The sequence below is a fragment of the Babylonia areolata genome, chromosome 26, assembly GCF_041734735.1.
Source record: "Babylonia areolata isolate BAREFJ2019XMU chromosome 26, ASM4173473v1, whole genome shotgun sequence".
Classification (NCBI taxonomy): domain Eukaryota; kingdom Metazoa; phylum Mollusca; class Gastropoda; order Neogastropoda; family Buccinidae; genus Babylonia; species Babylonia areolata.
The window spans coordinates 33,033,610-33,060,811 of record NC_134901.1 but is presented as its reverse complement, the minus strand read 5'-3'; the positions used below and the strand labels follow the sequence as shown (position 1 = coordinate 33,060,811).

The 27,202-nt window shown below is 42.5% G+C and overlaps 2 protein-coding genes across 5 annotated transcripts in view; both read right to left on the bottom strand.

Moving 5' to 3' along the window:
- Positions 1-27,202, bottom strand: part of LOC143300518 (nuclear receptor coactivator 5-like) — a 57,954-nt gene that overhangs the window by 8,066 nt on the left and 22,686 nt on the right. For all 4 annotated transcript variants that reach the window (XM_076614256.1, XM_076614253.1, XM_076614255.1 and 1 more), the window contains exons 5-10: positions 26,820-26,936; positions 17,478-17,564; positions 16,801-16,944; positions 16,267-16,466; positions 8,215-8,505; positions 460-663 (exon numbers count right to left, since the gene is read on the bottom strand). In XM_076614256.1, coding sequence (XP_076470371.1) covers positions 460-663; positions 8,215-8,505; positions 16,267-16,466; positions 16,801-16,944; positions 17,478-17,564; positions 26,820-26,936 — 1,043 coding nt within the window. The remainder of the gene's footprint in view (positions 1-459; positions 664-8,214; positions 8,506-16,266; positions 16,467-16,800; positions 16,945-17,477; positions 17,565-26,819; positions 26,937-27,202) is intronic.
- Positions 19,574-22,085, bottom strand: LOC143300520 (uncharacterized). The gene is made up of 3 exons (XM_076614257.1): positions 21,842-22,085; positions 21,449-21,665; positions 19,574-21,293 (listed from the first exon to the last, which is right to left on the bottom strand). The coding sequence occupies exons 1-3, from the start codon at positions 22,027-22,029 to the stop codon at positions 20,082-20,084; spliced, it is 1,617 nt and encodes a 538-aa protein (XP_076470372.1). The 5' UTR covers positions 22,030-22,085; the 3' UTR covers positions 19,574-20,081.

The following is a 27,202-nucleotide window of genomic DNA, read 5'->3' as shown; positions in this document are numbered from 1 at the left end:
GGATGGCAGTGAGGAAAGGGGAGAGGGTGATTGCATGGGACAAGCGGAATAGGAGCAATGCCACTCTCACACTTATAAGTCATGGAAGAATGAGGGAAAAAATAAGAGTCTGTGAGAGTTTGTATGTGGGTATGTTTATATATATATGTGTGTGTGTGTGTGTAGGTGAATGGGTGAGGGTGAATATATAGTGGTGTATGGTGGTGTGTGAAAGAGAGTCTGTTTGTGAGTCTTGTGAGACAGTGTGTCAGAGTGAAAGAGTGAGTGTGAGAAAGAGACCAACTTTTAGTAAAAGAGAGAGTGAGTGTACTTGCTTGCATGCAAGTGTGTGACTAACAAGACACTGCTATAACTTGTAGTATAAGTTCTATTTTTCATTTCTCCACCTGGCCCACTTCTTCCCTAACACCTCCTCTCCACCTCCTCACTTTTTTTCATCAACATAATGTGCTACACCACCTGAAGGGGTGGCTGTTCCATTCATCATGCTGAGGATTTTGCTCTCCAGCTCTTTGTGCTGCTTTTGTTGTTGTTGTTGCTGTTGCTGCTGCTGCTGCTGCTGCTGTTGTTGTTGCTGCTGCTGCTGCTGCTGGAGCTGTAGCTGCTGCTGCTGCTGTTGCTGCAGCTGTTGTTGAGGTGGATACTGCAAGGGCTGAGAGACAGCTGTTGTCACATACAGAAAGAAAAAACAACAGCATTGTAACAAATCATATTGTCACATACAGGAAGAAAAAACAACAGCACTGTAACAAATCATATTACACATTATGTCTATCACACATACTACTTTGATGGCTTTTACCATCAGTATACTTGTACAACTTAGTGTTTTTGGTTTTGTTAGTTATTTGTCCATGGTCTGAGTGATCTAATGTTATGAATGACCAAGTTTTCCAACTGGCTGGGTGACTTGGCTGGCTGCCAGGTTTGTAACCAGACATCTTCATTGATCAACTTAACTGATTAAATCATTTACAAGACAGCACAATATCCAAACACATAGGCATTTAACATTTCTGGTGCATCTTCCCACTCAGATTTTTTTTTTAAATGAAAAGTATCTTTCATTACAAGAATAAAAAGAACAGATATAATATACAAAACTGCAGGTGCACCTGTTTGGGGAAGGTTTTACACAATGAGGACATCAAATCATCAAACTCGACCCTGCCATATGATACCCATTTTGCACTCAGTGTAGACCTGCCTTGGCCCCCATATGCCCTCAGTAGCAGAATCACAGTTTTCAGTAGTATTATCAGGCTGGGGAATTGTCCAGGAGAGTTTCCTCTGAAAATCAGCAGCGGTCCAGGGGGCTGCCTTAGGCCCCTGGTGGGGTGCAGGGGCAACATCCCCTGGCTGAAAACTAAATTAGTTATTTTTAAGAAGTTTTGCGATGCTTTCTTTGTCGAAAATTTGCCGCGATTCACCACTCTTGACATGACCGCCATTTGAAAAATACAAGATGGCAGCTAAAGCAAAAGTGACTCATGGTATAGTTGAAAAACTGAGCCGAGCTCAAAACAAAAACTGAATTGGGCTTGAAATGGACTGGACAAAAATAAAACATACTCGTCAATTTTTTTCCCTCTGAAATCAACTGCTCTTCCGCTGAAAATAGCGGCTGCTCTAAGAGTTCCCCAGCCTGTATTATGGTGATTTTCAGTAGCATGAACTTGGTGGCATTTCCACAAATACGCGCTTCAGGTCATCTCCCTTGTACTAACCAAGACATGATTTAGGGCTGATTGTCAAACACAAGTGAAGCTCTCAGTGATCACATGCAGAGATGTCAATCTCCAAAGACAACAAGAGGAGCACCTACACATGACAAACTCACAAACACAAAATGGCTGACAATGATAGTAACCATCATTTATTTCATTCATGACATAGCTTTCCCTTTTCTTAGCCTCTATCTCTCTGCAGAGATAAGATTCTAAAATTGTGAAATTTACTGAAACAGGCAAGGGGATTTTGTGGACTGCATTAGATGTCCCTGGTGGGGTAATAGCAAAGCCCCCTTACACTTAATTGGTTATGTGGTACATCCACAGAGAGAGAATGTTTACATATTGTTTTCAAATCAAACCTCTGTGTGTGTGTGTGTGTGTGTGTGTGTGTGTTCAATTCAACCCTTCGAGTATGGTGAAAGTGAGGCAAGGATAAGGAGAAAGTGTCTATTTGCGTGCATGCATATGTATTACTCTGTCTGTGTCTGTGTGTGTGTGTTCCATTTACCTTGTGTGTGTATGCAAGAGAGAAAGAGAGAGAGAATGTGTGTGCAGGGCTCGACATTAACGATTGCCTGACTGCCCGAGGCAAGTAGATCATCGTGTCAGCCAAGTAATATCCTTACCAAACTTGCCTGACCAGGCAAGCTATATTTTTCAAGACTAGCATGTTGTGTTTAAAAAAACAAACAAAAAAAACATATCATGCTCCTGATATCGATCGTCAGACTCACTCTGTCTAGCAGACGATGTTGTGAGTCTGACTGTGACAAGTGGTCACCAAAAAAAAAGAAAGCTACCACACAGCTCTAAGAGGTGATTTGCCATTGGCTGCTATTTTTGAAGAACCAAATGATAATTCTTCTTATAGCATAGTTCGTCTTTCCCCATCACATCACACAGTTAAAAAAAATCATGACGCAATGGACTCTCATGTCGTTCTACTTTAAACAAAACAAAAAAAAAACCACCCCAAAAGTCTGTTTCTATGAGACAACGGACCTTTGTAGATGAAGAGACAAAACTGAAAGGTCACAAACAGTGGAAGACTGTTTTTGAAGAGAACGCAGGTTTCAGCTGAAATGGCTGAAAGAATTTCTGTGGCTGACAGTCAACTGTGAAAACACACCGAAGTCAGTGTTTTGCCAAGTGAGAGAGAAACTTTGTTTTAATTGTTCAAACAACATAAGTTAAGGGTTTGACTGCTTCTCTGTGTGTGTGTGTGCGCACGCATATGGTGATGCATGTAAGTGCCTGAAAGAGGGGCAAGCGCACGATCTGTATGGGCAAGTGAATTTTCCAGTGATTAGCCTGACTGGGCAAGTGGGAAAAAAGTAAATGTTGAGCCCTGGTGTGTGAATGCCTCAAATGAACGAACAAAATTTTATTTCACCAGGGTAATGAGATAAGCAATGGCACATGATTTTTTCCACTCAGCCCAGGGGGATAGCAAAAAACATTGCATGAGAAAAAAGAAGAAAAAAAAAAACATGAACAAAGAATTACATACAAGAGAGGAAAATTGGACACTAAACACAAAGCTACCAATGATAAATACTAACTACACGACAAAAACAGAATATCACACACACACACACACACACACACACACACATACACACACATACATGCACCCATATGCATGCCTGTGTGCACGAACGCACTTAAAAAGCATTTGTTATACAAATTACAAAAGTCACGAGTGGGGTGAAAGTGTGTGTCAAGGATGTGAGGCCTGATCTTCCAACAGGTATGCATTCACATGGGAAAAAAAAATCACAATCACGCTTGTAGATCGGTTGTGGTGTGTTTTTTCCTTTTATTATTTTGTTTGTTTCACATTATTAATAGGTCAAAGTGGAAGAAAGTGATTAAAGTATCAAACATGTGTAAGTTGAAATCTTTAATGAGGGAAACAGAAACGTTATCAAGCTGTTTAAAAGGAACTCCTTTTATCTTTAATGGTATTTGGCAGAGAATTCCAAAGAGTCCCCCCTGAATAAGCAAGGCTAGTTTAAATAGGTCTATTCTGGGTTTTCTGACAATATCAATTGTGTACCTTGACTGATTTAGAGGAAATCTTCTTGTCAGTATTGGAGGAGCTAAACTGTTCATTCTTCTATACATCTTAACAGCACTGTTATATTGTTTTTATGTTAGTGGAAGAATACTGAGAGTTAGCCTTGGGGAGTTAACCTTGTACATTTTAAAAGCACAACCTTAAAGAGTTTGTTTATCAATTCTAGATAATGGTATAAATGTATTAGCACCACACAGGTCAAAAGCGCACGCATGTGTTTTGTTTTCAATGCAACTCTGTGTGTGTGTGTGTGTGTGTGCATACGTGTGTGTATGCATGTGGTTGTGTGCATGTGTGTGCTCGCACATGTGTGCATGAGTGTGTGGGTGTGTGTGTGTGTGTGTGTGTGTGTGTGTGTGTGTGTGTGTGTGTGTGTGTGTGTGTGACTTGACTTGACTTGACTTCATGTGTGTGTGTGTGTGAGCGAGAGTGTGAATGTGTGTATGTGTGTGTTTTCAACTCAGCTGTGTATGAGTGTGTGTGCATGCGGATGTGTATATGTGATGCTGCACGCGAAAATCATAGATGAGTCACAACCACACATTTCGCGCTACATACTGTGAAAGTGACCAAGGGCTAAAAATATCAAATTTCACTATTTTGTATATTCACATTCTACAAAGTTTTTTCTACTATGTCCCAAAGTATTGTATACAAATATAAAGTAAGTATAATTTATTTTAATGTTTTCCTGTTGGGACAAGAGAGTAAACTTTAGGAAATCAGCAAACTCTTTTGCCCCACTTTCGAACACGATTTCGAACAGAAAAAATTGCGTGTCAAGCGTAAGAACATAACCTCCAGGTTGTAAACAGTCACTAGTCCTATTTCCAGACTGTTCTCAATCAGTTACTTTGTGTTTATGCGTAGTAATTCAAAGTTTTTTGTGAGACCACGTGATTTGAGCAACTTATCCATGACAGACACTGGCCGACACTCAGTTCATCACTGCTAAAACTTTGATCGCCGACTTCAATTACTTCCAAAAGTAGCAGGCTTGTACTGTCTATGTCTTGATTTTCAGTGCTCTCTGTGTTTTGTGAAAGCCACAATAATTGCCTAAAGTGGGTGACAGTGATTGTGTTTTGCGAACATGAAGCACAATGGCGATGCAGAAACTGACCAGAGCTCAACGTTGTCAGAAACAATGGATTTCACCTCGCCAGAATTCATTCAAGCAGTGACAGAATACTTTGGTGATGAAAAATCATCAGAAATCAATGATTTTAGCAGTGACGATGAAGAAAACCAACCTTTACCAAAGGAGAATGGGGATAACACGAAGACTGAGACTCTGGTAAGTTTACTTCACCACCATAATTCACGTATCTTTCGCTTCGAGTTTTAGTTTACGCGTTTTAAAAATTTTGTGAATTTATGGTGAACTAGAATTACTTACAAGAAAGGAATAACATGTGTCGTTTGATTACTGTAAATGGTAACCCGACTAGTTGGAAACATCCACCTAAGAGTAGTAAAACAAGTGACAATGTTGACGAGTGGATGCTATTTTTAGTAACAAACTGACAAGGACAAAAGCAGCAATTGGGAAAGCCCGTCACTACCAGTCAAAGATTATCAATAATCATGGCATGTTTTCACACTTAACTGAAGGTGTTTGAGACATTTCACAGTCTATAAGTCTGTAAAGAAAAAGAAGAAATGTATAATGCATTTCAGATGCTTGAGAATGTGTAATCCAGTGTTTATCTGTGACTGTATTTTGTGCAGTCATTGTCAGTGTGTGTGTGTGTGTGTGTGTGTGTGTGTGTGTGTGTGTGTGTGATGATTGTGTCAGCCTGTGTATTGTCTGTGTGCATACATGATGTTAATTACATGCATGTGTTTGCATGCATGTATGATTTCATGTGTGTGTGTGTGTGTGTGTGTGCTAACGCTTTTTATGTATGTCACTATGTGTGTTTATGTATGTGTGTATGCATGATTTCTTCTTATCATTATCAGTTTCATGTTTGGCAAAATTTTAATCATTACTTAATTGTACTTTGTAGGTCTTACTTACTGGATATCTTTTCAAGTATGGGACTCCAGGAAGACCAAAGAAAACCAAAAGAGGACAAGGTGCACAGAAGAAACTTCACATGTGATTCACTGACTGAATTGTGTTTCTAAAGTGTGTGGATAAATATGGTGAGTACTATTATGTTATATTGTTTTGTTTTGTATCACCTGCCTATCTTCAATAACAGTGTTATGCTACGTTCACACTAGGCTGTAACCACGATCTAACCAAATGGTTACATCGCTCTCTAACTCACTGGAACCACGAATTTTTGGTTGCAGTGGGTTCCCATCGGTTAGACGATTTTTCGGGAAGACCCGATTTTTGGTTGATAGGTGGTTAGATGGCCCCCAAAAATATGACTCGGGAGATAAAAATTTTTCGAGGTTACATCGCCCGATCAAGTTATAAACAGTTACAAAGGCATTCACACTAGTCCCAGTCGGTTCCAGTGAGTTAGAGCAGAAAATAGAGGCGGAGCCAAGTTTGAAAAAAACTCCGACGTCAAAACAAAATAGCATGCCTTGCACGCACGCTGCGTGCGGTATGCAAATTGTCTGGCCCGCCACATCTAACCGATTGCAAGTGATTGCAACCTTCTTTGCATGGTTGGGGTCAGTTATAGTGAGTTACATCGACGCGTGTTGTAACTTGATCAGTTACAGTGTGAATGTATTTAAGCTGGCTGACTGTCATTTTTTTCGTTCTTCTTGCTGCGTCTACACGAATCCACAATTCATGATGACAGGTCAAGATGGAATGAAGAGACCCCCCTGAAACAAGGGGGTTTTATACTTTCAAAGGGAGTTACAAGGGAGTTACAAGACCCAAGTTCCAACAGGTTGCAGCAGGTCACAGCAGGCTGGTGGAGATGCACAACCTCAAGACCCCCCACTTCATGGAAACCCACGGGAACCACAGAAAACAAAAGTATACCCCAATCTGTACATGACGCCTCAGCCACAGCACCCCTGTAACTTGGCTTGTAACTTGTTCAAGTTAGAACGAAGTTACAACGGTAGTTAGATGCCACCAGTCTAACTTCAGCGCAAAACAAAACCCAGCCAGCGAGCGAGAACTGCTGCTCTCAGTCAAAAAACGCGCGGGAAAAGGGGCAGAGCCTAATAGTTAGACAGTGGTTAGACGCTTTCCGTTCACACATGCTGTATGAAAAATCTAGAGTTTGTCTCATGGTAGTTACATCCCTCAATGTAACCATTTGGTTAGATCGTGGTTACAGCCTAGTGTGAACGTACCCTTATACAGGTATATTCTGGTGTGTCACCACAGGGGTAGCACAGATATAACACATGTATACAAGCCATCTCATGCAGATCAAAGGTCATACATTGTCAGAAAGTTTGGAGTGATTCTGATTAGTAGTTTTTTTTCTACAATTTTTTTTCGAAGTGTGAACATGCGAAACATCACCCATTTATTTCTCAGTGTTTACACCAAGTGAGCATGATTTTGGGATAATATTTTGACTAAACAGCAATTATTTGGTGATACAGAGTGCATTTCCAAAGTTCTCTGAGTCTTTCTTGACATTTTGGTACCAGTCACTTGCTGTTGAAAATTCTTATGAAAAAGTTATAGCTATGTGAATGTTCCCAAACTTGAAACCCAATTTTCTCAAAAGTACATCAGCAGCCACCAAGAGACTCAAATGCATGTATCTCAGAAACTAATAAAGATAACTGAATTCTGTTTTCTGTGTCTTATTCAGAATTATCTCTACTTTCAGATAAACCTATTATCTCATTTTTGTGAATTTTGACCCTTATCCATGATTTCTGCGTGCACCATCACATATGACAGAGAGAGAATGTGTGTGTGTGTGTGTGCAAGCCTGTGTGTTCTTTTCAATGCAACTCTGTGCGAGTGTGAGTGCATGTGTGTGTGTGTGTGTGTGTGTGTGTGTGTGTGTGTGCATGTGTGTCACAGAGATAAAGAGAGAGAGTGAGAGTCTGCGCTGACTTCTATCACTGTTATGTTTTTGTGCATACGCAAGTGTATATGTATGATCACGCACGTCTGTATGTATGTGAGCAATGGTAAAATGTGTGTGCATGTCTATTTGTCTATGTGTTTGTCTGCGTGTTTATGTGTGTATGTGTGGTGTCTGTCATTGTGTGTGTGTGTGTGATAATAAACAACTGTGATAGTGAAAAGTACCTACATCAAACATAATTTTTTATCATCTATTGGCAAATCAAATAAAATACACTGCAAGTAACCAAGTAAAACCACTGGAATATCTATACTGTCTTTCTTCTCTACTTCCATCCCTCTCACGCTCTCATCCACCAACAAACATCCACACAAACAAAACTGAAACTTAAACAGAACATTAACTAACGCAAAGAACAACTCACAACTAGCGGCAGGTGGTGGCGGCAACCCTGCAACTGCCATCATCTTGTCTTTCCTCTCCTGCAGGTAAGCCAAGACTTTGTCCATCTCCTCAAGGGTGACAGGCCGGCTGTCAGCCAGCAAGTTGAACAGGTAGGCAATGTCTTTGGGGGTGACGTATAGATCCCCACTGCTTGACCCTCTGGCCTCAGAGGCACTTGACCGGCTCAGTTTTTCCTTCTCCGTCTGCAGAAACTGCTCAAAGCTGCGTGCCACCAGACTGAGGGCGTCATCCAGAGGCATGTTTCTATGCTCTGTGGAAGAACAGACAGTCCTTTTCAATGGAAGATGAAGACTGTTTACATATTTTGAATTTCTTTTTCTTTCAGTAACTGGAGACTGAGGATGGTGTTCATATTCAGAGATATTCAAAATAAAATGCTCATAGCAATTATACTGACAACATGTAACACTCCTACTAAATAATAGAGACCCAAACTGAAGGTCAAGGACTGTAACAGATGAAACCAGAGAACGAACAAGGGGCTTGAGTGAAGCACAAGACCTCTGATGGGGTAAGGGGCCTGGGTACATGCACACATGTTCGCGTATGTGCAAGAAACAGAACCTTGTTGCTTAACCTCAAGTTATCATTTTGTGTGTGTTTATTGTAAAATCCTCCATGACTGAAAACAGTCACTTCATGTACTCAGTCGATTCTTTGATGCTATGTGCACGTATGAACTTCTGCCTATGATTTTACTATCACACTGTTGATAATATCATCAATAAACATTTAAGAGGGGGTATCACTGGGAATACCCCACACTGCCGCACCTAGTTTTGAATCTGACTGAAGAGACAATCCCGTGACCCACTAGTGCAGACTCCGGCAGGAAGTCTGATTCCTGTCCTGTGCAAACTACTGTCCGCCTATGCGGAGAAAACAAAAGTAGCTATGGCCGATAACCTCCCGGAAGTAGGTTACCTCCCCTCTGTATCCCTGACTAGCTTCCTCTTTTGACAACACCTAACCGTAACCAAATGAAATGAAATGAAATTATGGTGCTTAGAGCCTCGCCGACCACTAAGGCCATCTCAAGGCTATCGCCGCGTTAATAACTACTACAAGGATAAAAAATTAAAAAAACCAATTAAAACGAGTCACCACTTCAAACTTTCCACTCCAAAGTTAAAAAAAACTTCCATAGTTTAAAACCTTCAAATCTGGTTAAAAATGTTCACTTCTTTTAAGAAGTCCATCAGCGCCCACGGAGGGACATCACGAAACAAAGTCTTCAAAGAAACCGCCGTGTAATGTCTGCGTCTAACGTCATGCAGATCCCAACAGTCAAGGAGCACGTGTTTCACGGTGAGAGGCTCGTCACAGGGAATGCATCGAGGGGCCTCCTCCCCCTTCAACAAGTAAGAATGAGTAAAAAAAAGTGTGCCCCGTACGCAGTCTGCACAGCACAGACTCCTCCTTTCTGTTCTTCACCCCCGAAGGGAGGGTCTCTTTTAGGTCCGGACGGATCTGGAAGAGCTTGTTGTCCGTCTGGGTGTTCCACTCCTCTTGCCAAAGATCCTTAACATAAGTGTTCACCTTCCGCTTCATGTCTGTATATGGTACAAAGGATCTGGATAATTCTTTCTTTACAGCGTTCCTGGCCAGCAGGTCCACCCTTTCGTTACCACGAATGCCAACATGTCCAGGAACCCAGGCCAACACAACCTCGTATCCTTTCTTCGTTGCAAGAGTAAAATCTTCATAAAATTCCAGCAGTTTGGGATGAGTGATATTCCTGCAGGCGATCGCCTCCAGGGCTGACAAGGAGTCGGAAAAGATCATGAATCTCTTTTGTTTCGAAGAGAGAACCATTTTTACCGCCAGGACCAGTGCGGTCAGTTCCGCAGTGTACACCGAGCTGTCAGACAGGATGTGTTCCGTTGAGGGCCGGTCAGGAAAGGCGGGACAGAACGCAGATGCGGCGACTCCGTCCTCTGACTTGGAACCGTCAGTGAAGATACTTTGAAAAGTGGGGAATTTGTGGCCGAGTTCCGAAAAGTAAGTTCTGTAGTACAGAGAACTGGTGGTGTCTTTACGGTATGAGGCCAGATCGAATCGGACCTCAGGTGTTGTAAAGGTCCACGGAGGGCTGTCAGGGAACTTAGAGAAATCTGAGATGCCACCAACATCCAGATCGGCCTTTTCTAAGTGCGGCTGAATGCGGAGTCCGAGAGAAGGTATGCAGTTTGGGTTGTCTGTAAATTTCTTATCGAAAGGGTTGTTGAATACAGTGTCATAAGCAGGGTTTGTAGGTTCAGAAAACAATTTCAAATAATAATTCAGGGTCAGCTTCAGTCTGCGGTTGGAAAGAGGCGGTTCCCCCGCCTCTGCATACAGGCTGTGCACAGGGGTGGTGCGGAAAGCACCTAAGCTGAGTCGGAGCCCTTGGTGGTGTACAGGGTCCAACAGTTTCAGGTAGGACGGTCTGGCCGAGCCGTATACTACACTTCCATAATCCAGTTTGGACCGGACCAGGGCTCTGTAGAGGTGCCAGTTCGTGTGTGCCACAACTCGGATGATGTTCAGGGCTTTTTGGCAAGATACATTCAGCTGTTTAATATGGCTGAGGAAGTTCAGCTTCTGATCAAAGACGACCCCTAAAAATCTGGCTTCCTTGACCACCGGGATGGTGGATTTTCCCAGACGGATTTCAGGGTCCAGATAGAACTGGCGAAAATTATGAAAATGGATGCATTCTGTTTTGGAGGACGAAAATGTGAAGCCATTCTCCTCTGCCCAACACTGGATTTTGTTGACGCAGAGCTGAATCCGTCGCTGGATGCTGGCATACGTGCTGCCAGTTGCATATAAGGCAAAATCGACCACGAACAGCGAGCTGTCCGATCCCTTCTGAACGGATTGAACGATGTCATTAATTTTGATGCTGAAAAGAGCCGGCGACAGGATGCTCCCTTGCAGGACACCCAGCTCCTGCTTGTGAATGTCGGACAGGGTGGTGCCGAGTCTCACCTGGAATTGTCTGTCTTGTAAAAAATTGTGGATGAACTGAGGCAGGTGTCCTCTGAAGCCAAGCTTGTGCAAGTCCAAGAGAATACCAAATTTCCAGGTGGTATCGTAAGCTTTCTCCAAGTCAAAAAATATGGCCACCACATGTTGTTTGTTCACAAAGGCATTTCTTACAGTGGTTTCCAGACGAACCAGATGGTCAAAGGTAGAGCGATGCTTGCGGAAACCGCACTGTTCTTTCGCCAGAAGGCCGTCGGTCTCTAGTTTCCACATCAGTCTACCGTTGACCATCTTCTCCATCAGTTTGCAGATGCAGCTGGTCAGTGCTATTGGGCGGTAGTTGGAGGGGTTCGAGGGGTCTTTTCCCGGTTTCGGCAGCGGGATTATGAGGGCTTTCCGCCAGGAGGGTGGAAAAAAGCCTGTGACCCAGATGTGGTTATAAACTTTAAGCAGGGTGTCCAGACAGGTTTGGGGAAGGTGCTTTAGGAGTTTATAATGGACCTCGTCCATTCCTGGACAGGAATCCGTACAGGTCTGAAGGGCAGATTTAAGTTCATTCATTGTGAAAGGAAGGTTGTCATTCTCTGTGTTGTCGGAAAAGAAGTTACATGGTGTTTTTTCTGACAGGTTTTTGGTTTTAAGAAAGCGAGCAGATTTGTTAGCAGATCTCGAGTTCTGTTCTATTGTGGAGGCAAGCAAATTGGCAACTGCTTTCTTCTCTGTGACCAGAGTGTCTGAGAGTTTAAGATGGTGAAAGGTCGGGCATACGTTTTTGCCCTTAATTCTTTTTAAAACCCTCCACACTTTCTTCTTGGGTGTGTTGGAGGTTAAGGAAGAGCAAAAATCTCTCCATGACTTCCTCTGGCTCTTTTTGTAAACATACCTGGCTTTCGCCCTCAGCTGTTGATGGGTTCGAACGCTATCGGTCTCCGGTCTCCGAAAGACACGTCGCTGCGCTCTCTTCCGAGACTTGCGGGCCTCCCGACATTCCGCGTTCAACCAGGGCGTTCTAGGGACCTGAGGCTTGGAGGTAGACGATGGGACTGCTGCTTTGGCGCAATCTAAAACGATCCGAGTCAGTGTGTCAGCAGGGTCCTTGCTTTTCAATACTGTTTCTTCCTGCAGCTCCGCTCTTATCTTGGTGGTAAAAAAACTCCAGTCTGCTTTGTCGTAATACAGGCGGTCAGGCAGAGAGTCACCTTCTCCATCTGTGGGGCGGAGGACGACAGGAAAGTGGTCACTCCCGTGCAGATCGTCGTGCACTTTCCACTCGTAGTTCAGGACCAACGATGGATCGCAGACCGACAGATCTTTTGACGCAATCGCCCTGGTGCGCCGCCTTCGAACAGGTGCCACATGCCTCTTCCTCCTTACATCGGTCCACCGTCCTGGGTCTGACGACAGAGGCGTACGACGCCTTAGGCGACGCGGCCTCCACCTGTTTCTTTGCCTCAAAGAAGGAAATCTTCTTTTCTGTCTTCACCTTCTGGATTTCTTTTTCTTTTTTCCAGGCGGGGCAGTCTTTCGATGAGGACGGGTGGCCACCTCCGCAGTTCGCACACCGGGCTGCACTGACGCAATCGCCCTGGTGCGCCGCCTTCGAACAGGTGCCACACGCCTCTTCCTCCTTACATCGGTCTCTGACGTGTCCGAATTTCTGACATTTAAAGCATCTCAGAGAGGACGGCACATACAAGCTTACACTGACCATCAGGTATCCGACCCGAATGTCCTTGGGGACATCCGGGCAGCAGAAGGTGAGGAAGAAAGTGCTGGTCAGGACTCTGTCCGACCCCTTCCTCACCGTCACCCTGTACACGTCGGTCACTCCCTGAGAGGACAGCTCGCTCTTGATTTCAGCCTCAGACACACCTTTCAACTCCGGGCATTTGATGACCCCCTTTGAGCAGTTGAGACCTTTGTGAGGGGAAACCTTCACCGCCCTATCCACGAAAGTGGTCGCCTTGAGAAGGAGCTGTGTCTGCCTTTTGGACTCTGTCTGCACTAAAAATGCTCCGCTCCTCAGCCTCTGGATGGACTTCAGCGATCCTGCCAGACACTGAAAGCCCTTCTGGATAGCGAAGGGGCTGAGAGCCGACAAGGGCTTGTCGTCATCAGCGCCCTCAATCACAAGCCACGATGGCCAAAATCCAGAGGTCTCAACGACCTCCAAATCGGGAGTCTGAGTCGTCCGTTCCTTGCAGTCGTCTTTTACCAGAGTTAGGGGTGTGTGATTTTTTGGAAGTCATGTTGAAAAAAAAAGTAAATTCATCCCTCCCTTACCCACCCACCATGGGGTCCAACTTTGGGGCCAGGGTCAAGGGAACACCAGCTTGACCCCTTCCAGGTTTCGGGAGGGATATACGACCAACAGCCTAGCTCCAACGTGTTCCCCCCCGATCATGCCCAGCTCCCGGGGACAGAGAACCGAGCACTACGGGGGTTACCTTCGTTAGCCTCTAAACTACCAGTCTTGACCCAGCCCCACGAAGGGGTAGCCGATTGACACACACAGGCCAATGTGTGCCGCCTGTCTTAGGAGAGGTCCGAGCCAAAGGGATGTGTTGAGAGCAGCGTGCTCTCTCAATCCCCAGGATCTCATTCCCCTCCATCACAGGTCGCGACGCACGGCAAACACGGCGAGCCTAAAGAAGACCGCAGAGAAAAAAAGAATGTGGAAAAGAAGGCTTGATGGGGAGCTGAGGACAGAAAAGAGGCGGTAAAAAGAAGAGCGGAGAATAGCGAAAGGGACAGTGGGTCACGTTTAGTTTGGGCCTCACTCACGACCTGTTCGGCATGGGAAGCCCTATCAGGGGCATCAGTACAAAAACCACCACTTATTCAGCCCGAACAGCTACGATGGCTACGTAGGCTGTCAATTAAGACCTGGGACCAGGCAGCAAACCCCAAGAAGCACTGATGCCCCCGCCGACATAGCTCGCTCGATCACTGGCCACTAAGCCTCCCGACCACGACAAGGTAGTGACCCTCCCAGGAGAGGGTCAAGAGAACACCAGCCTGACCCCCTCCAGGTTTCGTGAGGTCACGGTTAAGTATGTGTAATTAAATTGGATGTTTGGGACAAGGAGGGTGTACACACGTATGGGCTTGTGTGTCCCTTAGTGGTCCACCTTCCTCCCTACCTAGGAGGAGGGCTTCCTGACTCGCCACGGTCGCCACTGGATGCGAGGCAGTCAGGGCATGCCACACGTGGGGCGTGGATACATTGTCCGCCCACCGTCATGGACGAAAAACAAGGAGCGTGTGCACACGTATGGGCATGTGTGTGTCCCCTAGTGGTCCACCTTCCTCCCTACCTAGAGGGAGGGAACCCCGACTCACCACACCCATCACTGGACGCAAAGTGATCAGGGCATGCCACATGTGGGGCGCCGATACGTTGTCTGGCCGCCGTCACGGACGAAAAACATACTGACAGAGTGTGCAGTGTGGCGGACAAATATCCGTGTTGGTTCCCCATTGGGAACGCATGCTCAGTCATTGAAATTTTGGGCATGTGGAAAGAGACAGAGGAGGGCGACTCGTGCACTGCCGACTGGCAGGGCCAAGGAAACACGGAGCGCAGACACAAATCGATTGAGTCAAATAAGGAAACAGCACAACTGACCTTTGTGTGGGTAAACAAACCCAGAGATGACACCAGAGGAGGTGAAGGAGGTGGTAGTGGTCTGGGGTCGACCAGAGGGAGTGGAGGAGGCGTGGAAAGGCCACATGGCTTAATTTCTGCCCCAAATACTGTACCTGTACCTGTTGTTGAAAGAACCCGAGGTAGAGGGCCCTAACGATTGTGACTGCGCCATAATTTTAGCTCGACGCCCAAACGAGCTAAGTAAGTTTGTGACCTGATACAAGTCTTCATCAGATACAAAACATGAGTGTCAAAGAATTGATAGACAGACAGAAATACGAAAAAACTTTGCCCTATGAAGAGCACAGGATCAGGAGTCAAGATGGCTGCCAGAAAAAGAGGTAGCTAGTCAGGGATACAGAGGCGAGGTTATCAGCAGTAGCTACTTTCGTTTTCTCCGCATAGGCGGATAGTAGTTTGCACATGACAGGAATCAGACTCCCTGCCAGAGTCTGCACTAGTGGGTCACAGTAAAGTATCTGTAGTGAAACGTGTTTTCTTATTTTCATGATGGAATTAATGATAAGTATGTTATGTTGCTGTCTGTTGAAATGAAATTATTCAGCAGAAATATTCTATAGTAGTGGTTTCACTTTTATTTACAAAACACAAATTACACAAAAGTTTTTTCTATTTTTCTGGGAAAAAAAGAGAGAAAAAGTAAAGAAAAAAGAAAAAAAATTGCTGAATGTGACTTTTAATTAAAAAGTCATGGTAGTGTGTGTGTCTGTCAGAGAGAAAGAGAACAGTGATGTGTATTTATGCATGTGTGCCTGTCCAGTCAAAAAAAAGAGAGAAGAATTTGATGTCAAATCTCATAGATCATAAGAAATAAATCTATTAAAAAAAAACTTCAACAAACTGAATTACTGCTGTACCCATTTTAAAGGCCTTGCTTACTTTATTTCATAAAAATAGCTTGATAAATGAAGAAACTGCACCTGTTGCTATTTTGACAAATTTTGCCATGTGAGAATAACTCAATATCAATAAAACGATCAGGTAATATAGCTGGAAAAAAAATCAGGCATCTTTACTATTAACAAAATATCATTTTCCTTAATTTTCAGCTGTCTCTGTTGTTTAGCATACATGCAGTGATGCTGTAAAATTGGAGATTTGTCCAAAAACTCAAAATGATAAGCAAAAAGGCTAATTTTAATGAACTTCAATTGACTGTAACTTTGGTTCTAATACACATCGAAACATAATTTTTGTGGTGGGATGTTTGTTTTGACTTATAGTTTTAATCTAAACTTGTTTAAATTTTTTTTAAAAAGGTTGCCGGTACCTACATAGAATACAGAACTTTTTGTGCTACAGCCCTCACTCTCGTTCAGGACACTCAGAATATATAAATAAATTGACACATTCTTCCATCTGTATGAATACCTTGTGCTACACCATGCAGGATATTGAGAGTAAGGGAGCGGTGAATTTCATTCTGGTTGTTGATGATGATGGCAAACAGACAGGAGCGCCGAGCGGCATCTTCCACCTGCTGTGGGATGGTAAAGTCCTCCCGGATCACCACCACCCCAGTCAGCAAGTTGATGTTCTTCAGCCGCCTCTCCACCATGTCTGCATACGGCCTGCCCAACACACACATCACACATTACAGCCACTGAACAGTTTGGAACATTTGCAAATGAGCTTACCTGCTGAAACATGCTTTCTGCCAACATTTCTAAAACTTTTTATTCATTGCAAGAGTTCTGGTCAGACTTGAATACCCAACCATTCTTCCATCTAATCTACTGTGAAATAATAATCTTTCTGTCAATGTTTTTGAAATGCAGGAAACAGGATAAAAGAGCTTTGTAAAAAAAATGAAAAGTCCTAACATGCAGATATCTAATCATTCATTATAAGTCTGGAACTGTTATTGCTCACATATCAATCAGCTACTCAACCAAAGACTTTTACCTCAAATCTGATGACATAACAATAATTTCACAATCCACAGTCAAAGGTTTCCTTGGTGGAGCGGGTGTGGTGGCTGGTTCCAACACACTTCGGGTGTACACTTCTCGGAAACGCTCGGCGTAAGGGGGTGGATAGGGGTCACGCCTGAAGACAAAAATCTGAGATCAGACGGTTATACTTTGGTTCACTACGCTGACTTAATAATCCTATACGTTTAACAATGTTACAATCCCTCATAATTCACATACACATACACAACTGTAAATACAAGTTTCTTCCAACAACAACAAAATGTAACAGTTAACACCTCCTCCCTTATTCAAGAACCAAAAAAAACTTAAATGAAATAACCTAAATAACTAAAATTTTATAAAAAGCAGAGCTGAACCATCAAAAATGGAGAAAAAGAAACAATTGAACAGCATCCCACAAAAAGAAAACTTCCAATATATAATATTCTTTATGTGTGTGTGTGAAATGGGTCTCAAATGTGATAATGTACTATGAAGACTCATGCCCAATGAAATCTGAACAATTACAACACAGTGTCCTTTCACAGTGCAAAAGAACAGTTTTGTCTTACGTTTATTTCACCCAATGCCCAGAGTGTTAATAATAAAAATAGAGAAAAACAAGGAAAAATGTTTTGAAACTTAAAAGAGCTGGCTAAGTCTTACCTGTAAGGATCATCTCGGACTCTGTCATAATAGGGGTCTGGAGGAGGAGGAAGAGGACGTCTGTATGGGTCATCAAAATATGGATCTCTGCAAATCAGAAAAAAAAATTCACATTAACACTAGCTTGTTAAAATTCAGATCCAGTGAAGACAATGCCACCACTCTCATTTGCCTGTTTCTGTCCTCCATTGCTCTCTAGGATTTTGCCAGGTTCATACCTGTTCATTTTTGGATATTATCTTCCCACCTCTTCCTCTGTCTTGCTTGTCTATGGCTCCCTCTGACTGTCCCTAACAAGATGGTCTTTGCAAGTCCTACTGAGTGGGAAATGTGTTCATACTAATTCATTTTCCGTTTCTTGATGACTGTGAGGTCATCATGAGGACCTATTGCTCATTGGATCTTGCTGCACACCTCTTTGTCACATGAACTGTGTTAGTGTGTAGTTGAACGCATGATCTTCCTGTAACTTTTCATTTCAATTGTCAGGATCTTCCTTTGCATGTCTGCTGAGAGCGTCGCAAGTTTCACAGGCATGGAGGAAGATTGACAAGTCAAGGAAGCGCAGGAAGTGAATTTTGGTGCCAAGATCCCTCAAAATATATTTTTTTCCATTCAGCGGAAAAGCTATCAGTATCTGGACTGATATTGTTATGCATTTGTTTAAGTGCTTGCGTAGCTTCTTCATATGTTATTCCACTCTCAAGGTTTTCATTTCTGTCTTGTTAAGTTTAGGCATTTCCTTTACAATATCTGATATTTCATATTTGGACAGGCCTCATTTCAAATAAATGTTTGTAGAAATCTGTTACCTCCTGCAGTATTGCATTATACTCATAAAGTTCTCTTTTGTCTGAAACTAGTTTCTTTATAATCTCATTTACAAAGTGTCTTTTTTCAAGAATACAAAAGTATTACAATACTTTTCTCTTTTTGCTATTCATCTGGCCCTTGAATGCATGAGCACTCCATCCATTTTCTTTTTCTAATGTCTACAAATTTCACCTTATTTTCTTCTAATCTTTCATTTCCTTGACACGTTCTAGCTTTCCTACTTTGTTAGCTCTGTATTTTGGTTTCTAAATGTTGTTCATCCTCCTCTGTTTTATGTTTTTTTCATTGTGGCATACAAAACTGTTCTTGGTCTAATCTTCATTAACAGGACATCTAACAATAACTTATCTGACATTAGAATACTTATTATCTCTTCACAACTGTATACTGGTGCAGCATTTTCTCCAGCACACTTGATTTCATTGATTTCATTTACATAACCTATGTCTCAGTCTTTCAATAAAAAATTATAAAATTTCCAAAATATGTTTACATTTCTTTCACCAAATGAAAGCTTTAAAACTATCATTGAATGGTCTGTCCCACAGCCATCTGGATGTCTATTTCGTGTACATACTGTATAAAGCATTCTTAAATAAGAAGTCCAAATGACTCTGTTGAAAAGGGTCTATGCCATGTAAAATGTTTACTGTCAGGGTGTAAGTCTTGCCAAACATTACCCCAAAATTGCTCAAACCCATTTTCTTTATCATGTGCAAGTCATACTGTTGTCCATATAATCTCTGTGATCATTATCGACATGATTCTTATTTCATTCTTAATCTTGTTCACATTTGTAGTCATAATGATATAAAAGGTCAAAAAGTTCTGATCCTGTAGTCTTTGATGGCCATCAGGGCAGTGAATTCCTATCCACGGTTTCCATGGCTCAGCACAGGAAAGCAGGGCCCAATCCTCTCTCTCCACTGCTTTAATCTCCCGCAGCTTAAGTCAGGAAACCAATTTACAACTTGGTGGAGTAAGCAAAACTGGAGCAAAGTGCCTTTCCCAAGGACACGATACCATGCTGAAAATAGGGTATCGAACCCTGACCACTGGTGAACACTGGATAAGAAGTGTAACGTCAAACCGACTCCAGTATGTAGGTAGGACCACTTAAATTTTGAACTTCAACATATCTAAAAACTAATTACACCATTGGAAAGAACATAAAAAACTAAGTTCACATGCAAATTTTCATTGCATTATACCCAGTAGTTTTTAAGAAAACAGCATCTAAAAATGTGCAAAAATGACGCGTTTTGACAGATTTAACAAATTGCTATTTTTAGACTGTCATAAAATTTTAAGATGAAGACTTACCACACTGTTCTTTGCTGTACGTGGTACCACCAATACCTAGTTTATGCTGAATTTTTTCTGGCCTACTCAGGAACATGCTTTGAGAGAGACAGTGCCTCCAAAATAGCAAAATATTCAGTTTTGTCAAGTGTCGAATGGCCTGATTTCACAGTGATAACATGCCGACTTATAATGTTGATATCTCAGAAAGTTTTCATGCTACAAAAACATTTCAAATATGTGCATGTTCAGAAAAGCATGTAAAATACAGTTTTTTTGAAGACTTAATGCTATCAGAAATGCAGATAATAATGAAAACAGTCATAAAGTATATGGTTTTTTAGTAACAAATGAGCAAGTTTTTTACAATCATGATGAGACTATGCTGTCAGATATCACCAGAGTAATTGTAAATATGCATATCTGACATAACAGAAGTCTTTGACTTGGACAACTAAGCCTAATCAATTAACAAAATGTGTGTATATATTGTTTCCATTTCATCTGCAATGTTTTCCATTGCTCCTCTTGCACACTCCAGACTCTGTTCGTCGGAATCAGGTCGAAGTCACTGAAAAACACATAGATGCTTTCTACAGTGTTGATTTTGTCAGACTGGGGCCATCTGAAGATGTTGGTGTTGTTTTTCTGCAACATGAAGCTGATGTCTGCTTTGTTGTCACTGTGTACTTGGAGCACCTGGCCAATGAAGAAGCCTTCATCATAGAAGACAGCCACGGTCTGACCCTGAGCACTGAAGACATATGGGGCATCGGTATATTCACCTACATCTTCATCCTCGTCATCTTCAGGTATCTCCTCTCTCAGTGAGATATCCGCATCAGGTCCATGCAGCTGTTCCTGATCACCATACTGGTCCTCCAGGTATGATGACAGGTTACGGCACATGGCTTCTAGGGAGAGGTTACTCAGCTGAAGCCTGTCATCGGTGACCTGTAAGAGGATTCGCAGGTATCGGATTTGTGTTTTGACTGCATTCGTTTTGTCTGTTTTTGAGTCAAACCTTTGGAGGAGTGCTTCAACATCAGTTTGCGAACGACACGGGCCTCCAAGTGCTGCAACCTCATCAGCTACTTTTTGTCTGATCTGCAGCTTCCTCTTTTCCTTTTGTCTATTTTTCTCCTCCTCCACTTCCATGGCTTCTTGCAGTTGGGAAAGAACAAGAAGCTGCTGCTGCCGGTCTGCAAGGCGCATTTCTGGGCCCAGCTTTCTGGACTGCTGCATCAGCTTTAACCTCTCTTCTGCTGACTTTGAGAATAACCAGCTGGACACTGGCCTGTTTCTCTTGGCCATGTTTGCAGTGGAGTGATGGTGAAGAGTGGCTCCTCTGTTCTTAAACATGGAGTAGTCCAGATCAGCAAAGCAGGCTTCACCAAGTAGGTTTGTCAGCTGACAGTGCTGCATACGCTGTCTGGCTTCTTCTGTTGGGGGTCTGCCATACTTCCCATCAGGGAGAAAATCACCAAGCTGGCGCTCGACCACTTGCACAAAGTGTTTAGCGACAGCTTTAAACACAGCAAGCAGGAGCGGTTTGTGATCTTCAGAGACATTTGCCACAGCCTGAAGAACAGAGTCAGCAACCAGTGTGTTCCGCAGTCTGACTGACTCAAAGTCATCAGGGACGTCACTGATCAATAGATCAGGATGTGCTGCAAGTTCCTGCAACATACAAACAATGAAACATAAGTCATGTTCAAGACACAGAGTTTTCAGGGAAAGCAATAGAAACTCAAGTAAATAACAGAAACAAGCATACACATTTTGGGGGGTCACTGGTAAGGGAAACAAGAAAAGAAAAACACATATACACACACCTTCAAACAGCTGTGCATTGGCTGGATGAACTGGTGCTGGTCAAGGTAGTGGATGTTGCTGTTGACCAGGTTCCAAAAGGGACCAGTAATGTATATATACATGACAGCCAGTCCAAGAACCATGGTGTTCACAGCATCACACTTGGCATCAGCCTCAACAGATGTCTGCTTTAAGTTGGAGGGGGGCCTGCGTCTGAAAAACTGGATGATATCGTCCCTGAAAAGAGATAAATTTAACATGGTCACCAACATGACAAATGTACTGCAATAAATGCATCTGTTTACAAAGCTTTGGGTTTGAAGAAGTTACCTATAAATAAATAGTTCATGTGCATATATAGATTTTAGAATAAATGAAATGTTCATATCAGATCATATGTAACATGTACGTACCTGTGATGGATCAATCCTGCAGCTGCAGAGAACAAATTATTAAATCTGTTCCCACGGAAGCTTGTGATAGCACTTGGCTTTTCCTGGAGGTTGCTGCAGAACATGATCCAAAGTTGATGGCAGCCGCACTGTTCGTCACCTCTGGGACCAAGAGTGTCACATGCCATCCTCACAAACCTGAGAAACATCCAATGATATGATCAGTAAACTAAGAGTGGTGTGTTTTTATTACTATTTGCCAACATAATTCTGAAATTTGCCATTTCTCAGTTTGTACTCCTGTATATGCTATTACTGTTAAGCAAACACAGAGTTTGTACTCCTGTATATGCTATTATTGTTAAGCAAACACAGAACACACACACTCATAGAATCACACACACACACACACACACACACACACAACTGATACACACAGTGACACACACACACACAGTATAAAAGGAGGACTGAATGAGAGACCAAGTGTGAGGAGAGGGGGTGGAATGTGGAGAGAGGAAGGCAGATAGACACAACACAAACCTGCAGGCTGAAGAATCTTGTGACTTGTGAAACCGAAAAGCAGGAAGGGTTTCTCTGCCCAGCTGGCCATTCAGGTTTCTCTCCTCAGCAACTTCTTTCAGAGCCTTGTCAGCTGCTGTAGATAGCCCCAGCAAGAAATGGGCATTGCAGTGGAGAAACTCCAGTTTCACATGCTCTTCTGGTCCCTCACATGCAGCCTCACACCTTTCCTCCAGTTGCTTACCAAAGGACTTCATTTTAACAGCTCGGTCAGTCATTACACCGACAATATTCTTGAGCATTTGTTTCAGCTGTGCCTGCGAGTCTTCTGGTGATTTAAGAAAGGAGAGCTCTTCAAGTTTGCTGAGGGCAAGGTCCAGCAGAGTTTGTGTGGTTTCATGAGCAACTGCATCAAATCCCAAGGCAAGTGTTCTCTTGTCTTCAAGTGTCACCTGGAATCCAACATACTTCTTGCTGTTCCGTGATGTACCATCGGTATGCAGATCGAACTTCTTTGTTGCTATCTCTTCAGCAACATGCAGCTTGGCAACAGCATGCGTCTGGTCTGCAAACCTTAGGTTGGTAGTTTTGGATGGTAGCATGTCATCTGGGAGAATTGTTTTGAAAAGATGGCGTGCCACAGTCTGGATAACACAGCTGCATCTGCGGGCTGGTACTTCACACTCACCCAACAATTCCATCACACACAGCACCACAGCTTCTGTAAAATGCCCCTTAGCATTTCGTGTTTCTGGTATCAATATCCCTTCTTCATATTCTTGAGAATTTTGAAGTGTCTCAATTATTTTTTGGGATGCACTCAGGTCTTCTTCTGCTTTTCTTCTTTTCTTTGTCATTTGGCATGCATGTATTTGGTATTTCCGCTTCTTGATTTTTTCTTCTCTGAGTTCATTCTCTACAAGCTGCAACTGAGCAAGTTGTTCTTTAGTCTCTTTCACCTTCCTTTTCAGACGCATACAACGAGTGTATAGATTGGCTTTGCGAAGCTCGACACATTCTTTCCTTTTCTCTTGCAATGACTTTCTGAGGGATTCCTCCTGCTGTCTTAGAGCTCGGATACATCGCTGGCTGGTAACAAGTTGTTTGTCTTTCTTGTCCACATCTATCTGGAGCTTTTTCACCTCTTCTTTTTTGTCCTTAAGCACATCTTTCAGTCCAGTCATTTCAGCATCCTTGATTTGCAGTTCCCTTTCTTTTTCACTCAGTTTTGCTTTAAGAAATGACACCTCCTCTGTCGTTGTTCCTAGTTCCTGTGTGATAATGTCCTCATTTTTTTCTTTGCTGCATGCTGGCTCTGGGTCTGAAGTAGGAGGTAGCTGTTTGACAGTTTTTTGCTTCTTCCTGCTGTCTCTGATGACCTCTGCACTTTCAAAAGGAAGTTCTAAAAAATCTTGAAGTGCACTCTCTCCCCCTGGTTTACTTCTGTTTTTACGAAGGCGAACCTCATCTGCTCTGAGCCTCCCCAGTTTTAATTTGAGCTGCTGGGTTGGTGGCAAATCTTTGACCAGGTGTCCAAGCCATTTATACAATGTTGCATCCTTTATCCTCTGCATCCTAGCCAAGTGACATACTTCAGACACAAGACCAATAGGACAACTGAGTAAAGCCTCACGGTCCTCTACAGTTCCTTTCAAAAGATCTGCACGTGTAATTCCAAACTTCTGACAGGAGGGGCCAGGGAAGATGCATGAATCTTTCCTTTCTTTTAAAAAACATTCAGCACCACTGGTCGTTTCACACTTGCTGAATTCCTTAACAGTGCGCTCAACTATTGACACCACACGTGGAAAGGTACACTCTGGGAATAATTTGTGTAGAAAATGTTCCATTTCCCCCCAGGTTTTGTTTTCTTGATGCTTTAACATATTTAATTGCATCAAGAGTTTGTTGCTGAATGGAACCTTGGGTGCTGATGGTGGTCTTCCTCGTCCACTGTGCGCAATAGTCGCCCTTAAGGCTTTATACTGATCATCATCTGAAATACACAGGCATGAAACTTGAGACAGCTATAATGTTTTAAAATACTTTTTTAAAAATTTATTTCTGGGATGCTTTTGCATATATATCATTTATATATGTGTGTGCATGAGTGTGTGATGAATGTGCACTGCTACATGATCTACTAATTTCATTACTACTCCACTGTAATGGTTTCACTTAAATTGATGTAAGTGTTATGTAACAACATATCTTAAACTTATTTCATGTTTACTAATCATGTAAGTTATTTATTCTTTACATCATTTACACACACACACACACACACACACACACACACACACACACACACACACACACACTTATCCATACTCAGGCAATCTCATGTATGCATGCTACATAAGTTCAACAGACACTAACTCTGTGCATACACACTTAGCATATAACATACATACTAATGCGCGCACGCACGCACGCACGCACGCACCCACACACACACACACACACACACACAGACGCGTGATCTTATCTTGGCGTTTGACGATCAGAACAGAAGTGGAAAGATACACGTGTTCCCATGCTGTCCGACGTCGGTCACAATATTAAACCATCAATCCGCCCTCACTAACTCAAAACACTTGTACAACAAAAAATTACTGAATAATCTGACACTTCATCTTCTAGATACAGCTGTCGATCGCGGTAAATTTTCGAACAAAAGATCATAATTGTGCTAAAAAAATAACGTGACTGACGAAGTGTTACTGTTCCCAGTTACACATCAACACTGCTGAAGCAAAGTTGTTAGGATTCATCCAAACCCACAAAAATGTAAAAAATATGATTTACATTTATTTTCAAAATAAACATATTGAAAAAAAATTTGCTTACAAACCTGTAAGTTGGCGAGTTTTCCATTCTTCAAACGATGATGACGAGCAGACGGCTTCGATCGCCGCCATGGTCGAGCAGCGCTGCGGGATCCGAAATCGGTCACTCGTTTTTCTTCCGAAGCGCGTTCGAGACTCTTTCTTTATAGAAAAGCCATGAATTGCACTTGAAAGTGCATAGTTTAAACTTTCTTTTCTTGTAATTTGCTCGTGATTTGAAACACTGGTTCGTATGTTATAGGGTCGCAAACATTAGTCTCACACTTTCGTTGCGACTTTTAGATCTACTTTCTATGAAAACCCCAACAAATTTCTAACCAATCAAAACGTGAGAATCCTGGCTTTCCAATGACGTAGTTTCTAAATTGTAAGTGGCCAAACAATGCAGCGCGAAACGATCGAGTGACACACATGTTATTCTGCTCGCGCGGCAAGCACGGCGGAGTCTGTCACCGCAGTAAAAATCGACGCGACACCCTTTGTGTTTGAACGCCCGGCATATACCAGTTTGACTCGAATGATAAAAACAGATACCACAGGAAGATAGATGAAAGAATGAACTTTATTCCAGTATAAGATTGGTGTCATTTAATTAAGTTTGGTAGTGAAACGAGCGAGTTGAAAATGGTCAAATTATGGGTCTGGACTGCGCTGTTAACCACAGCCACAGTGGCCGCGGACCAACCTACAGTATGATATCAGTTTTATAAAAAAATGTTTCTATCCAAGAGAAAGACACGGGGTGAATTGTTTTAAACAAAATATAAGTGTATACAAATGCTGATATATGCACCCATGTACTGGTGGAATTGAAATGTACAAGCTTTCTCAAAATTTGTTTGTGTAAGTCAACACTCCCTCTCATGCAGAGAAACAAAATGCAACTGAATTGTAACAACAGCATCCTAGGACATGTGGCTTCCAGGCCCAAGTACATAGGAAATTTTAGTCAAAACCCTGCTATAGATGCCCAGCTCTGGTGACATTACAAACTGATCTTCCCTTAAATGTTCCTTTCCACATCCTCAGCTACTACTGAAGAACATGTGTATGCACATGTACACATAATTATATTGCATGAGTTTATGCTGGCAAGTATGTGTTTGTACGGTATGTCAACACATTTGTAAGAGTGAGTCTCAGTATCAGTTTGTCAAGAAGGCGTCAGTGTGTTTGGACAAATCCATATACGCCACACCACACCACATTTGCTAGACAGATGACTGACACTAGTGACAGCAGCATAACCCAACATGTTTGTGCATGCTAATATATTTGTGTACATTATCAGAATGGATTTCTTTTACAGAATTTCACCAGAGGACAACACTTTTGTTGCCATGAGTCCCTTTTCAGTGCACCAAGTACTTGCTGTATACAGGACCTCGGTTTAACACCTCATTCAAGGGACTAAATGCTCAGTTTGATTTTCCAAACTTAGGAGAAAGGGCAATAGTAGGATTCGAACCCAGACACTCATGGACACTTTTTTGGCAGATAAATGTCCTAACCATTCTGCCACCTTCCTCCTAAGCATGAGAACTGAATGTGTGCATTAGACAAGCAGGCACAACCTGTTTCACAATTACATTACTAAACAAAACATCAATCACAAAATACTTTCATACCGGGGAGGTGGGGGTGGAATATCTCGAGGTGGTGGTGGTAATTCCCTTCCTCTCATGTAAGGGTTTTCAAATGGCGGTCCATATGGGTCTGGACCTGGAGAGCGTTCCCTTCCAAATCTACAACAATCATATTATCATTGCTCCTAACATAAATCAATACAATTAATTCACACTCATACACACTCACTTAGGAGACTTGAAACTTTAGAATTAACTCCTTAAAAAAATAATTATATATATTATCAGACAATGCTATGAATTTAATGAAAATCATAACATTAATACATATATATATATATGTGTATGTATATATGTATGTATTTATGTATATATATATATATATATATATATATACACACACATATATCCACTGTGTCTATGGC